The sequence below is a fragment of the Medicago sativa genome, chromosome 1 (assembly GCF_051527215.1).
Source record: "Medicago sativa cultivar Bolivia chromosome 1, Bolivia_mono, whole genome shotgun sequence".
NCBI classification, from domain to species: domain Eukaryota; kingdom Viridiplantae; phylum Streptophyta; class Magnoliopsida; order Fabales; family Fabaceae; genus Medicago; species Medicago sativa.
The window spans coordinates 67755863-67772570 of record NC_140749.1 but is presented as its reverse complement, the minus strand read 5'-3'; the positions used below and the strand labels follow the sequence as shown (position 1 = coordinate 67772570).

The window sequence follows — 16708 nt, the reverse complement described above, 5'->3', positions numbered from 1 at the left end:
AAGTTTGAAATCATTTTTGTTATCAGACATGATTATTCTTGAGTTTCTATTCATCTATAAATTTTATGATTGTGTTTTATTAGTTTAATGTGTATCTCATTAATGTTTATCTCTACATAAAGTACGTTTCCCAAATTGAAAGAAAGAAAAATGGACGAATGGACTCTATTTGAAATTTGTAACACAAACTAGGCTTTTAGACATGCTAATAGGTCAGACCAAGCTTTTAAAAAGACCAGACCAGACTTAAAATAAGACTATTACATTTTCCACCCTATTGGATACTCGCGCGCCCTACTTTATTCTCAAAATGCCCTTCGGAAAATGTAATTTGAACTGCCACAGTATAGACAATACTGGACAGAACTGACAGTTTTGCATGTTTTTGTGAATTCTTAGTTTCTTAAGATAACAAATTAAGTAAAAGACAATTATGATAAAATTGTACCAATATATATATATATATATCATTATATCTAGGGGTGGGCAAATACGGGTCAACCCGAATTTACCCGACGAACCCAACCCTAGTTTACACATTCGGTTAGGGTTAAAACGGGTTACGGGTTAGACAGGTAAATTTTACGGGTTAATATGAGTATATTCGGTTCGGTTCGGTTTGATGTTTTAGGTCCGTCGGAACCCAAACTAACCCGACCAACCCTATATTTCATTATGTTCTCATAGCCCAATCTGTTATACTAGGCACAGTTCTACCTTGGCCCAAATCGGTTATGTATAAAAGCAAGGTTAAACAACACCAAGACACTTCACAAACCCTAGTAGCAGCCGCATAAAAAATTCTTCTCTCCCAAAATCAGATCTTCATTTTTCAAAACCATTTCATGTCTCGTTTTTAATTTTGTCATTTCTTCTCTCAATCTTCATCTCACATTTCTCAAAACCAATTAAGTTATATCAGTTTTCTTAGAAGCATAATTTCATCTCTCAAAACCATTTCTTTTAAGCTTTGTGTTCTTGGAAGAAGTCAAGGAAATTAATTTGTGAAATTAATTTTACGTTGTTGGTTTGAAAGGCCTTCTGTGCAACTTACCCTTATGTATAATGTTTGGACTATTTATCTGGAAGTTCCATGTTCTTCTTTTATTCTTCATTCATTATAAAATTAAATTGGCATAAAATATATACCTTCATGTTCAATCGCCACAATAGACATGGAAATAATATAATGCTAAAAGAAAGTCAAGCAATTTCAGATAGATGTGGACCAAAATATGAAAAATAATACTGGAAAAAAAGTGATTTGGATCAAAGTTTAAAATATGTATTAATATCTAACCCGAAAAACCGAACCGGTGAACCCGTCAACCCGAGAAACCGAACCCGAGAAAACCGAAATTTTAATAGGTTATGTTAGGGTCTTAGTTCATAACCCGGGGGTTGGCTCGGTTTGGGGGTTTGTGCCCGAATCAAACCGAACCGACGCCCACCCCTAATTATATCATTACACATTTTACCTAATGCTATACATTTCAACTAATGATATACAATCCCTCAAAAAACGATGATATACATTTAATGTAAACCACCCCAAGATTTATGTCAATATCATCAAGATTAAATCTATCTTTCTTTTCAAGCTTCACACCATCTTCAACCTTCTTCCCAGCAACAACCTTCTTCCCATTTTCAATAATTTACAAATCTTGGTCATCATCTATGACTTCAACACCCGCTGCCCAGCATAGTTCATTATAGTCGGCCATTTGACTGACATATCTATCAGGCCAGCTTAAGGCATCATCACGAGCATGTTGTCTCCATAATGGACAAGTGAGAGGAATATGACAATCATCCTTCAAATGTATAATCATGAAATGGTTGTCATTGACATGTGCCATACACATCAATCGCTCAACAAGTGGCGGTTCACCCCATAGAAGAAAAAAGGTTTCAGATCGCCCTTTTAGAGTGGACAGTAGAACAACGACGTGGTTGTATTTCTGTGCAACGAGAAAACCCATATCCGGCATGGTCATCCATTTATCCAGTGGTGGAGGACCAATACCGAAAAAGGTTAGAGCGCTTAAGACCTCTTTATACTGCCTATGATCATTAATTATTCGTCGATAACGAGCATTTCCTTCACCGATTAGCTCTTTGTGTAGCTGGTTATAGATCATTTAATGATCGTCAACACTCAAGTTACATAGACCCGCAACTGCACAGAATCCACAATGACCATCACCACCTACATCCACCACATTTTGAATAAAGTCATGAATCCAATGCGGGATTTGGTCTTTGTGTGGTATGTGGACTTTAACCGAAATTGGCTTAGGATTTTTGGGAATTGACTTAGGAGGATTATGAGACATGTTGCTTTTCGTGCACTCTTTCTACTTGCCCCTGTTGAATTTGTCTATGAAGCATGTGTCTATTGTTCTTGAGAATCAACAATCTCCCAGAGCAAAGGCGATCCTTCGTAGACCGAATGAAATGTTTATTTTTCTTTGGAGCTCCTTTAGTGGTGACCTTTTTTGGCGGTGCACGCATTGAGGTAGTCTCCAGCAAAATAAATTGTCGGAATTGTTCTTTAATATGCACATTCCGGATTATGTATTCTGAATTAATACAATACATCCCATGCGCACGTCCTAGTTCATGTTGCATGGTGCGTAAATGCTATATTTTCGGATTACATAATCTGGAATGTGTTAAAGCATTCCGGATTACATAATCCGAAGTTACTCAGTACAGAGGCAGAAAGTAAAAAATTTGGGCAAAGGCATATACAGTTTTTATAGAAAATACCTGAAGCAAATCCCATTCCGGTAGCAGGGAGATGTCTTCCGTCCTATCCTTCACGTCACCCTCATACTCGAACCTCAACCTCTTCCAGTGATTGTGGATTTCATCCAAACGGACGGGGGTGTTGTTCTTGATCTTCAATGTAATCACACATGCACATGACAATCTGAAAGTGATCAAACTCAAACAACCACACTTCGATTTATCCATTCCGATATCAAGTGTCGATCAGCCTCATCTACGAGATAATGCAAAGCTTTCATTGATATGTTTTGAATCAAGCTAGACCACAAACACTTTCCTTTGAATCTATGTTCAAGCATGATAATGCTCGTCTGGAAGGAAGCGTGTATCTAAGTATGTTGGGACTCTAGCATGTCGTGAGCTTGTTGCCAGTTTGTACTTAAATCACTCATACTACTAGTCAGGTACTTTTTCAATCGGCTGTGTGCAAATTCAGCTCTGTCGGTTGTAGTATTCCCCATATGCATGACTTTATTCACCCAAAACTTCACAATCTTCTCCTTCACCGAACCTAAAATTGTACATTCAACATATTCCACAAACTTGGGCCATTTTTCGCAAACAACTTTGAACTGGTTGTAATTATCAAAATATGCTTCTTCCGTATCGGAATCCACAATATCCTCCCATGCACGCATGATCGTATTCACCATTGAATTTGGCTTTATATCTTTGCCATCCTTGACTTTGTGATCCTTCACTTTGCAATCCGTCTTAAACTTTGCTCTTACATTTCTTTCAATATACGATACTCACACAACAGAGCAGTAGCCTCAGGGAAAACGGTATCCCCAACATTCATCAAAGCATTGTCCCGATCCGTAACAACTACTTTGGGGTAAAGATTTTTGGAATGCAATAGTTCACGACACCTCTCAAGAGCCCTAGTAACGCTATCTTCCTTATCATACATCATATAAGAAAATCCAATGGAGAACGTCAGCTGGGTAGAAGTGTTACCGACAAAATCAAGCAACGGAAGACGTTACTTGTTGGTCTTGTATGTGGAATCCAACACAAGCACCGTAAAGAACATGTTAAACAACTTGAAACCATCTGGATGCGCCCAGAATATATCACTGACATCATCAGAATCATGATAATTCCTACAATGGTACGCATACTCATTCTCAACCAACGACTTCAAGAGATGTTGCATGTCATTTCTCAAACCCTTAATGGATTTCCTAAACCTGTGACAAGCATTATAAACATGCTTAATTGTAGTTGAAGTGTTTATGTTCCTCTTCCTTAAGTTGCTAAGCATTTACCTCAGAGGAACGTTTGACTAAGCCATCTCATAAAGGTGCACATGTTCATTTGGGTTTAGATGTCCGGCAGTTTTATGACCTTTCAACACATTTTCCATGTCATGGTTGTGTTTACCGTCACCAACTTTGAGGCTCCAATCACCATCAATCAACAAATAACCTCTCAACCGAAACGAACACTCCCATTTAACCGAGCAATCAATTTTGCACCGAGTCTTCCTCTTGTACTCCTTGTATGAACCTCCTCTTTCACATATCACGGTAACAAATGCACTTCTTCCATTGCCACCTTTATCGGATTTACCAATGATGGTTGTAAATCCAAGCTTCTTTACTTTCTCTCGAACCCACTCTAACAAATCATTCCATGTAGCAAACTTTTGCTTGGTGGTAAAATGTTCTCCATGATCAATACAAACAACACGAGGAATAGGAGGAGGAGCATCATCTACTTTTGCATCACTTAAGGAAATATCATGTATCGGTGGTAGTGGGGGGATCCTCGACTTTGGTATTTCCGGGATCATCTACAACTTCAGGTGAAACCATTAGCAACACAGTATGAGGTTTAATATCAGGTGGCAATTCAATGAAGGCATCAACGTGAACATCCATTACTGAAACATTGCAAGAGCAGGGTCAGAAACATGCTTACAGTTTCTGTACTGGTGCAGTTTGGATTACACAATCTGAACTCCATTGCTAGTTTTCGGATTTCATAATCTGAATTGCTCGAGTACAAATTTGTTAACGTGATCAAAAGGAAAGCGCCTAGAAATCAAACGTGACCAAAATAACCCGCAACTTTTCCCGCTTTTATTTAAAAGTAGGGCTTTCAGAATATATAATCTGAAACATGTATATTTTGTTCAGAATATATATTCAGGAAGTTCTTACATCATTCTCTTGTCCAAGATTGAACACAAACATTGCCCAACACATGTTATGTTTGGTTTCAGATTTCACAATCCTAAACATGTCCGGATTTTGTAATCCAGACAGAGGGTATTTTGGTAAAGTGTGTAGGATGCGCGAGAATGGGCAAGGGTGGGAAAAGTAATAGTCTAAAATAAAGTCTTTGACAGATAAAATGTCAAGGTTTCGGCCATAGTTTTTTCATCTAGGCCAGACCTTTTTAAGAAAAGTTCGGCTCGGTCCGGCTCATTCTCACTTCTAATTCAATCCATTCATTTGCCCATTTTTTCCATTCTAAATCTATTGCATCACCTTAAGTTAAAATCATCAAATGTATTAGATAAATAAAAATATAAAAACAATCAATCAATTAGGGTGAGGGTTTTGTTGGTGGTCGGCTAAGAGAAGTGTGTTTATAGTTAATTCTGCTTATAAACTTGTTGTAAATAGTTTGGTTGGTACTCCTTGTTTGCGTGTGCGAAGTGATTGATTGATTGTATGAAATGTAGAGGTGTCATGGGTTGTTATGAATTTTGTATGGAGAATGTTAAGAGATTGTCTGGCATTTATTTGTTACATGTCCACTTGTTGTTATTGCTATTTGTCACATCTATTGACAGGTGATGGTGTGTTTCAATTTTTTTCAGTGTTGCAAATCAAACGTCTCACGTAAAGCGAAGTATGAGGTGCATAACTATACTTGGAGCTTGTGGAAAAGTCCCAATTTGAAATTGTGGAAGGATGTAGATGAGACGCAGGGCCGGCCCTAGGCATAGATGGGGGGTGCGACGGTCTAGGGCCCATGATCGTAGGGGGCCCAAAAAAATTTAGTGACAGGGTGCATATAGCAAAACTTGGTTTATCAGGGGTATTTTTAGCAAATTTCATTAAGAGGCCCAAACTTTGACTACTTAGTTTTCAAATAAAAGATGATGGGCTGATCTGATTAATGTTTTGGCCCTTTTAGTGTGATTTGCTATATATACCATGTATTAAACATAGATTTCTATATACACCCTCCCTATAAAAAAAATTGTATTTTTTTTTTCTTCTAATTATGTGTCAAGAAATTTATTATTCAAGAAATTAATGAGATTTTTTTGGGCCCTTTGTTCCTAATAATGTGTCTCACTAATTATAAAAATATTGGTAGTATTTATTATCAAAAAAATTGTGAGAATCTTCATAACAAAACAAACGATATTTTAGAGGATAAAATAAATAAATTATATTAATATAATAGTGTCAACATTCTTAGATTGATTGAAAAGATTGCATAATTAAATTTGATAATGCAAGATCATATGAGACACACATATGATCATGTGGTCCATCCTACTTTTTTTGTTTACTTTTTTTTGCGCTATTATTCTCAAGTGCTATTTCTCAAATGCTAAAATTTCAGTCTACTTTGCATGTGCTACAATTCTCTACTTTTACTATTTTTTTTTTGTTTTGTTTTGCTTTCTATTGGGTATTTGATTTACAATTCTCTACTTTTACTATTTTAAGATGTAGCCTAAAAAATATTTATCTGGTAGTGAAAAGAAAGAAAAAAAATGAAATGAAGAGCTAAAAAAGCTATGTAAGGGCCCTTTTTCATACTATGCCTAAGACCCCTAAAATGCTAGGAACGGCCCTGATGAGACTGTCACTCTAATCTATCAATGTTCAACTATGTTTCCTCACCAATGACAATGCATAAAATTAAGCAATACATCGATTGCCGCCACTGGTTGTGGCCAGGGTAAGGCCTCCTTTCAAAAAATCGCGGCTTTCATAAATATTTTATCTGTTTCAAAATACGTGTCATAATTTTACAATGTGCACTATTCACATAGCTTACTTTGATCATATTTTTTAACTAATATATAAATACAAATGTTAGCATGTAAGATGTTGTTTGATTTGTTTCAATGAAATATTTTCAAAATATCAAATTTATATAATTTTTTACTATGTATAATTAAAGATATTAATGATCAAAGTTGTGTATTGACATGTATGCAGTGATTGACTGCGACATATATTTTAAAACGGAGGAAGTGATAAAGTGGGTTTCGGTATGTGTCTTAGGGACCATCATGAAAATTTTACTAAGCCAAAAGTACAAGTTATATTTCGATGTTATCCATCAAAGGAGAATCGCATGGATTATTGCAAGCTATCAAGCGAACATCATCGTTGAGATTGAATAATGTTATTTTTGAGTTAGGTGCAAAAATAGTGGTAGATTTTTTTTTTAATAAGTTGCTTAATTGTGTTTTTGTCCTCTCAAGTTTCATTTTAACTTATTTTTGTTGATTTAACTTATTTTTGTTTCATTTTAATGGATTGTATTGCTTTATTGCAATAACTATGTCCAAACTCGTCGGTAGAGTTTTATAGAAGGCAGACCCTTCACACATTATCAACATGCACAATTAGTACACCAAATGACAGATTATGTTAATCATATTTTAATTATTTTAATCTTCAAATTTTATATTTTACTAATTCTTCTCACAATAAGTACTGAGAAGTGAGAAATTGTGGATTCAATATCATGTCTCTATTTATCAAAGGTCATGCAGTCTCTTACTAGTGTCATTTAAGCTATATGAGGCAAATTATTGCCTCTCACTTTTTTTTTTTACTTCAGAAAAAATAAAACAATTAGTTACCCTTAATTTTTTGAGGATAACTCTTAAAATTTATTGTAATTTCTTTTTTATAAATATTCATAATATTTTATATTTTACTTTGTATCAAGATATTTTTAACAAAATATGATAATCTTGTTTCTTAATTTATCATACAATAAATACATATAATTTTTGTCTCAATTCAGAAAATTTAATGGCGGGTACGAATATCTCCGGATGCGGCCGATACCATCGAATCCGCATCTGCATTCATTAAATAGCGTGTAGCTAATATATCCATTAATTTTATCCATGAATATTCATTAAGGTATCTTCTCCCTACTCATGATGGATATTTTACATCTCTTAATCAACCATTGTTCATTGTGTTATAAGAGACTAGCACCTTCGACAAAACTCAACCCTCGTATGCACTACTTATTTTATAAATTATTTTTATACAAGTAAAGTTATTAGGGTTTTTAATTAAATAATATATGTATCTCGCAATTTAATTATTAAAATAGTGAGATATGGTCAAATTATTTTTTTTTATTAAAATAGTGATATGGTCAAATTAAAGTAATAATATTTTTTGACGCATTAATGTGATAATAATAAGCCTAATAATAAATGTACCCAAAAAAATAAGACTAATAATAATGTTTTTAATTAAAATAGTGAGATATGGTCAAATTAAATTAACACTATTTTTTTACGCATTAAAGTAATAATAAGACTAATAATAATGAGAAGAATATAAAACTATTTACCAAATTTTCATATGGAAAGTGGTTAAATGTCACAAAATCCAGACCATATAAAAAAATAAACCATATATGGTCTATTTTTTAATAATAAAATAAACCGTATCCGACCATATATTATTGAAATAATTAAATCTGGTTTTATAAATTGAAAGAAAATGCTCGACTATAGTTTTGGTTCACTCATTTATGAAATTGGTCTTTAAATTTTAAAATAATTCTGTTTTCGTCCCTTTCTCATCTTTTTTGACTAAATGATGATGATGATGTAACATATTTTAAATGATGTGTCATGCAATAAGATGATTTGAAATGATTAACAATCATGCAACTACAAGAAAACCCTTTAAAAACTTCAATCTAAATATGATATATATTTTTTTAATATTACATTAAAAAAAGAAATCAACACTTATTTAGAGACAATCATTTTTTACAAGTTTAATCTATTGTGCACAAGTGAGATATATCTTGTATAATGTATAAGGAGTGATATAAACACTCTCTCTAACACTCACTTTTTTATCAGATAAAGTTTATGTACGTCTCACACTTTGTAAATGAGTTCCAATAAAGAGATGAAGGTCACATAGATTTCACCCAATAACATCCAATAAAAGAGTAAGTGTGTTCAGGAAAGTAGAGTCTAACGTCAAATTTAGAATAAAAAAACAACAGTGAGAGGGAGAGGAGGACAATTGCATAATTCTTTAACACAAAACTTTGATCTGTTAAAAGGAAAAGTGACGTTAAACATGCAATCAAGCCATAACTAATTGAATGAATGCACTATTAATAATTAAAAGTCACGTGAACATTAATATTTGCATCAACATTCAAAATCTCAATTTTTATTACGCACTTTAAATCACCATATCAACTAGGTCAATTACACACACAGACGTGCATTATTTCATGAGGTATATTAGATTTTCAGGGTGCCCTATTATTTTTCTCCGCATGATCAACAACCACCTCCAACAAGTCCAACCAGTTATCGAGATCCAAGTATTCAAACTTAAACACATTGCTTGAAGATGTTGAACCAGCATGAGAAGCCATATTGTACTCATTTGGAAAATTAAGAATTGCAGATGAACCACTCATATTATAAGCAGCTCTATCATAAGCTCTAGCCGCTTCCTCAGCAGTGTGGAAACATCCAAGCCACAGCTTTCGACCCTCCCTGTTGGGGTCACGAACCCCGGCGGCAAACTTTCCCCAAGGCGTGTAGAGAACGCCTCGGTACTGGACAGGTCCGCCGTTGTTCTTGGCTCCTCCCCTTGATCCACTCATGGTAGCTTAATATTTTGTTTTGCTTAGTTTTTCTTGGTTTTGTTGTTTGAAGGCAAAGGTTATTTATAAGTAAGTTGATTAGAGTTTTTAATTAAATTATATGTGTATCTTTACTAATTTTTTGAATAAAACAGAGAAATATGGTCAAATTAAAATCATAATAATAATGAGAAGAATATTTAATCCTATTTTACCAAATTTATATATTTTTTTTGACTAAACCAAATTTATATATGGAAACTGTTTTTCACACAATCTAGATATTGACCGGGTCAAATCACTACGTTTTTTTTATTTTACAAATCCAATCCCTACATTTCATTGAAATACATTTTAATCGGACAATAAATTTAGAGAAATGATATTTGAACATCCATTTTTCAACAACTTTTGTGACAACTCTCTCTCTCTCTCATACTCTCATTGTACTTTTATTCTCTCTTTTCCTTTTTCTCTCTCTATTGTTATTGTCCAATAGAAAGAGAGGAAAAAGGTTGTCACCAAAAGTTGTTGGAAATTGGTTGTCAAAATATCATTCCTCATAAATTTAGGGCGAGAATGGCAACAAGATGTACAATAGGAGAGATTCTATGGTACACAAGTAAAATTAAAATATATGGATATACTTATTTCATAAATTTATAAATTAACTATTATTTTTATGAAATTAATATTATTATTTTTTTAGGGAAATTAATATTTTTTTTGAAAGGGGAATAAAGAATTATTTGACGACTTTTTATTTGAGGAAATATTGTTGGGAGCTTATGTACACTTGCTTCATAAATCCATCAATAGATTATCATTTTTACAAAATAAAGAATTATTTATCAATTGTTATATTTTAAAAAATGTCATTTTATAAGTAAAAACATTATTTCATTGTTTATAAAATAACCGATATTCACTTTTATGAGTCATAAAAATTCATAAAAAATTAAATTTTATCCCGCAAATACTTTTTGTAAATAGGATTAGTTATTATAATTTCAGATGATAGAAAATAAATATTTTAAAAAAATCGTTTAATTATTAATTTAAAATTTAGGTGTACCGATGCACTCGGTTTTTTGAGTGCCCAGTCGAAATTGTCTTCATTGTTGAATTTTTTTAGTGTAGTGATGGATAATAAGAATTCAGAAAAATCATTTCAAAAAAAGAATTCATAAAAATTAATGATCGGGTGTGATTCAAAATAATAAAAATTCATGTGAATAAGATTTGTAGTTTTTTTTTAAGAAAAATAAGATTTAGTTATTGTAATTGTAAATGATTGGATTTTTTTTCTGCAAACAACTCATTTATCTATCATAATTTTCGATTGTACCATTGAAATTGTCATAAAACCGCTCTCGCGGCCCGCGCCGAAACAGTGCTTTACCCCTAGATGTCCAGTCAACTGCTGCGCCTCAACGCGTTTCGGGGAGAACCAGCACACACATTTTGTTGAAAAAAAAAGTTATTAAGTACTCATAAGCATAACTCAGTTGGTAAGATCTTTGTGTTATATATGGAGGGATTGATGTTCAAATTGCGGATTAAATAAAAAAAGTTATTGAGTACTCATAAGCATAACTCACACCATAAGACAAATAACGTCACACAAAGGAAAAACTAAATAGATGTAATCACTTATTTAAATGAAAAGAAAAGAAAAAACCTGATTGTTTAACATAAATTAAATAGTAATTATAAATAAATAAAACAGTGATTATAAAAAATAAAGAAAGAGAATATAAAATTTACCCAATTAACCGATATTAATGTATCCACCATCATTTTGACATGATAGTGACTGGGATAACACTATTTTTTTTTAATTTTTTTTTTTTTTTAAATTTTACATTGAAAAAAGGCTATAACACTAATTTTGACACAATCGTTCTATACGACGTTAATTCTTTGGCACACAAAGGATATATGTATTGCATCATGCACATTTGGTTTTTATTATTGGATCGACAACTTACTATTAAATCAAATGAGAAATGACATGACTTGTTGATTTAATGGTATTACATTTGTGCATGATTAAGGACAAATTTTTTAACAAGTCAAAATAAAATATATTAACCAAACGAAAGGCTCTACCTGTTAGCACAAGAGTGCAAGGGTAGAACTTTTTTTTTTTTTTTAGGGAAAAGTAGCTTATAGCTTTTCATTAGAAATCAATGTCGAAATACAAGAAGGTACAACATTAAAAACATGGGGACTAGCTAAGAAAGTGATCTCTCGTGCAAGGGTGTGAACAAGGGTGCAAGGTAGAACTTAAGAATTCACACATTCAATTACAATATAATACAAAACACGGGAACAAGAAAGTTATAACTAAGAAACAATTAATACCCAAACTCATAAAAGGGTTCCCACAACCAATGATGAAGATCAAAAGCTGTAAGTGGGTTTTTTGTTTTCAACCAATAGTTTTACTTTATCAAACATATGTTGTATTGAGTCTTCCTTTTGTCAAAAGAAGCGACAATTTCATTCCTTCCAAATCACCACAAACAAATTAGCTAGATCACATGTATTAACAACCGATTATTTATTTGGGAAGCCTCTAAGGTAAATAAAATAAAAAAGATGATCAATCAAATAGAGAGACGAAAGAAGTATCTACACATCATTTTTTTTACAAATATGACCATCATTGTGAGACGAGAGAAGTATCTACGCATCATTTTATTATTGAAAAAAAAAAACAACGAGAGGGAGAAGAGGAAGATGCTTGATCAATTAACACAAAATTTTAATTTGTTATAACAGAAAAAATGACAGGAAACATGCAAACAAGCCATAAGAATGAACGCACGGGAGAGGATCCTCTCCCGTGCAGTTTTTGTCCTGTGAGATCTCAACCCCATATTTTCCTTGTAATCAATGCAGTTTTAATAATTAAAAATAAATTAATGGTGTGGATGTACACTGGACATACTCCAGTGAAAACTTCACAGGAGAGAATCCATGCCCTGAATGCACTATTAATAATTAAAAGTCACATAAATATTAATTTGCACCAATCTTCAAATAATTTATTAGTTATTACGCACTTTAAAGTACCATATCAACTAGGTGAATTACACACACAGATGTGCATAATTACTAGTTTGTATGGTAGCTAAGTAACATTATCTTCATGAGTACCATTGATTATGATGTTTATTACTAGTATATTAAATTTTCAGGGTCCATTATTCTTTTTCGCCTCAACATCAAGAAGCTCCTCCAATAAATTATCATCAAGGTACTCAAACTCAAACACTCTTCCATTGCCAGCATTTGCAATCCTTGAAGATGATGAACCAGAACCAGAACCAGAAGCAGCATCAGAACCTGCACCAGCAAACTTATTGTACTCATTTGGGAAATTAAGAATTGCTAAAAAACCCCTCATATTAAAAGCAGCTCTATCATAAGCTCTGGCCGCTTCCTCAGCAGTGTTGAAAGTTCCTAGCCACACCTTATTCTGACCTTTCCTAGTAGAGTCACGAATCTCAGCCGCAAACGTTCCCCATGGCCGGCGGCGCACGCCTCGGTACTTGACATATCCGACGTCGTCTTTGGCATCTCTCCTTAATCGATCTTCACTCATGGTAGCTAAATTTCTTGTTTTTCTTACTTTTTCTTGGTTTTGTTGTTTGCAGGCAGGTTATTTATAAGCAGGTTATTAGAAATTTGGGTTAAATATGTTTCTAGTCCCTGTAAAATTGGGACCTTTTAAGTTTAGTCCTTACTTAATTTTAATAGTTCTTTTAGTCCCTAATTTTTTTCCTTCACTGAGTATTAGTCCCTACTCAATTCAAATTTGTTTAATTTATGCTTAAACTCATAAGTTTTTGAACAATTTTTTGCAGACATGTTTAGAACATTACTAAAAGTTTCTCCGCAAAAAATTATCGCAAAATTTGATTTCTACATCCAGATTTTATTACTTTTTATCTTTAACTTTTGTCGTTTTAAAAAATTCATATTCAATTCATTTTATGTTAGAAAATTCTAAATTTTAGTAAATGAACCTTTCATAGTGTTCTAAACTTGTCTCAAAAAAATCGTTCAAAAATTTAAAAGTTTAAGGATAATTAATCAAACTTTGTTTTAACAAGGACTAAAACTATAAGTAAATTTTTTTATAGGGACTAAAAAAGCTATTAAAATTAAGTAAGGACTAAACTTAGAAGCTACCAATTTTATAAGGACCAAAAACATATTTAACCCTAGAAATTTTTAATTAAATAATATGTGTATCTTACCACTTTTCTGATTAAAATAGTGAGATAAGGTCAAATTAAAATAATAATAATAATAATAATACTAATAATAATAATAATAATAATAATAATAATAATAATAATAATAATAATAATAATAATAATAATAATAATGAGAAGAATATTAAATACTATTTTACCAAGTTTGTATATGGAAACTGTTTGAAGCACAATATAGATATTGATAAGGTCAAATCACTGAATTTAATTGAAATACATGAATAGTTTGACCAAATTTTTAAGAAATAAAAACTTTTTAATAATAATAATAATAATAATAATAATAATAATAATAATAATAATAATAATAATAATAATAATAATAATAATAATAATAATAATAATAATAATAATAATAATAATAATAAGAATGAGAATGAGAATGAGAATAATATTAAAAACTATTTTACCAAATTTGTATATGGAAACTGTTTGTAGCACAATATTAGATATTGATAAGGTCAAATCACTACATTTAATATAAATACATACACCCTCCGGTCACTAATACTCCCTCCATTTAAAAAATTCACTTTTTAGATACATTCAATTAATGTTGCATGCGATCTTTATTATATGTCACATACATCATTAATTGAATGTATCTAAAAAGTGGATTTTGCTTATATTAGTGATCGGAAGGTGTATATGATTAGACCAAATTTTTAAGGTGAGAACAACTTTTACTGTACACTCAAAAATTGAAGTGTATCGATACATTTCTTTTATAACTTAATAAATTAACCATTATTTTTATGAAATAAATAGTTGTTTGTCGACTTTTATATTTTCAGCTATATCATTAGAAGCTTCTATGTTACACTTAGTGACCAGTCCAAAAGTTTTAATAAGTGAGGTCAAGGTTATGTCACAAAAATTTATACAAAACTATATAAATACATAAGCGTGAAAAAATTATATAAGTTATGTTTATAATTGCTTTGAAATGTTAAATTTTTTAAAATATTTTTTCATTTCTAGCGGAGTATAAAAAATATAACCCTAATTAATTATGTTTTCAACCACCAGCGTCAATCGCGGAGTCTTTACAACAAATATAAGAATAATTTAGAATATAATAGTAATTTTATTATCTCACTAACGATATACTCTAAAAGAATTGGTTAAAAATTTCATAAAAGAAAATTTTATTTTAAAAATAAGCGTTATTTTTATCAATGTGATAATTATAACAACTTTTTATAAAAAAAATAACTTCTTTTGATTTCTTAACAAGTGTTCTTAGAGCATCTACAATGGAGACCCTCAATTTGAAGGTCTTAAACGGGTCCCACTTGTACACATAACTTTTTTATTATTTTTTAATAACAGTATCTAATAGGTACTCATTCACTCCAATGGAGACCTTCTTGCAAAAAGTCTAAATGGGTCCCACAACTAACTCTTCCTCATTTACATTCCACCACTAACATATTATTTTAATAAAAAAAAAGTGTGTTGGGATCACTAAAAGATGGGGGTCTTAACTTAGACCCTGGGTCTTAGAAGACCCTCAAAAAAAATTCCCACAATGAAAGTGCCTACTCCCTCCGGTCACATATATAAGCAAAAATCAACGTTTTAGGTTCATGGAATAATTAACGTATCTAGTCACATTTATAGACCAAATACATTAATTATTCAATGAATCTAAAAAGTTGTGTTTTGCTTATAAATGTGACCAGAGGGAGTATTAGGTGTTAGGTCTTAAATGGTGAAGACCTATGAGAACACTCATTATTAGAATTCTTCTTAGTTTTTACAACTATGACCCTCATTGTGTGACCAAAGGAATATACTCCACATCTTTTTTCTTTTGTGGTGAAAAAAAAAATACAATACGAGCGGGAGAAGATGACAATGCTTAATCCATTAACACAAAATTCTAATCAGTTAACATGAAAAGTGACAGTAAACATTCAAACAAGCCATAACTAATTGAATGCATGCACTTTAAATAACCAATCTTCAAAAACTTTATTAGTTATTACGTACGCACTTTAAATTACCATATCAACTAGGTCAATTACACACACAGACGTGCATAATTGCTAGTTTGTATAGTAACTAAGTAACATTATGTTCATGAGTAGCATTGATTATAATATTTATCACTAGCTAGTATATTAGATTTTCAGGATCCTTTATTCTTTTTCTCCTCAGCATCAAGAAGCTCCTCCAATAAGTTATCATCCAAGTACTCAAACTCAAACACTTGTCTTCCTCTTCCTTCAGCATTTGCATTCCTTGAAGATGATGAACCAGAGCCAGAGCCAGAGCCAGAACCAGAACCAGAACCGGCACCAGCAAACATATTATACTCATTTGGAAAATTAAGAATTGCAAATGAACCTCTCATATTAAAAGCAGCTCTATCATAAGCTCTTGCAGCTTCTTCAGCAGTGTTGAAAGTGCCAAGCCATATCCTTTGACCCTGCCTATTCGAGTCACGGATCTCGGCCGCAAATTTTCCCCATGGCCGGCAGCGAACGCCTCGGTACTTGACTTGTCCACCATCATCCTTGGCCCCTCCCCTTGATCCATGTTCACTCATGGTACGTAGCTTGAATTTTTGTTTTGGTTAGTTTTTCTTGGTTTTGTTGTTTGCATGCATGGTTATTAAGGTTAGGACACGATTTGTGTTATATAAGGTTGAAAAAATGGAATTAGAGACACAATCTTAATAGGCACGTGAGCATCAATGGCACGTGCTAATTATTAAGAAGTTTCTAAAATGGAAAACTTAATTTATTGACCATGTTTGAAAAGTT

The 16708-nt window shown here is 32.2% G+C and overlaps 1 protein-coding gene and 3 pseudogenes across 2 annotated transcripts; all 4 read right to left on the bottom strand.

The window, feature by feature from the left end:
- Nucleotides 1-1658: 1658 nt before the first annotated feature.
- On the bottom strand, nt 1659-4594 carry LOC146956660 (uncharacterized; annotated as a pseudogene).
- Nucleotides 4595-9209: 4615 nt separating this feature from the next.
- On the bottom strand, nt 9210-9679 carry LOC146956659 (ethylene-responsive transcription factor 14 pseudogene; annotated as a pseudogene).
- A 2896-nt stretch (nt 9680-12575) lies between these two features.
- On the bottom strand, nt 12576-13329 carry LOC146956658 (ethylene-responsive transcription factor ERF096 pseudogene; annotated as a pseudogene). The gene has a single exon (XR_015020558.1). The product of XR_015020558.1 is annotated as an ethylene-responsive transcription factor ERF096 pseudogene (transcript).
- Nucleotides 13330-15889: 2560 nt separating this feature from the next.
- Nucleotides 15890-16597, bottom strand: LOC146956657 (ethylene-responsive transcription factor ERF096-like). Its single transcript, XM_085730421.1, has one exon. It carries the CDS (start codon nt 16489-16491, stop codon nt 16072-16074), a length of 420 nt encoding a protein of 139 aa, XP_085586547.1. The 5' UTR covers nt 16492-16597; the 3' UTR covers nt 15890-16071.
- Nucleotides 16598-16708: the final 111 nt, after the last annotated feature.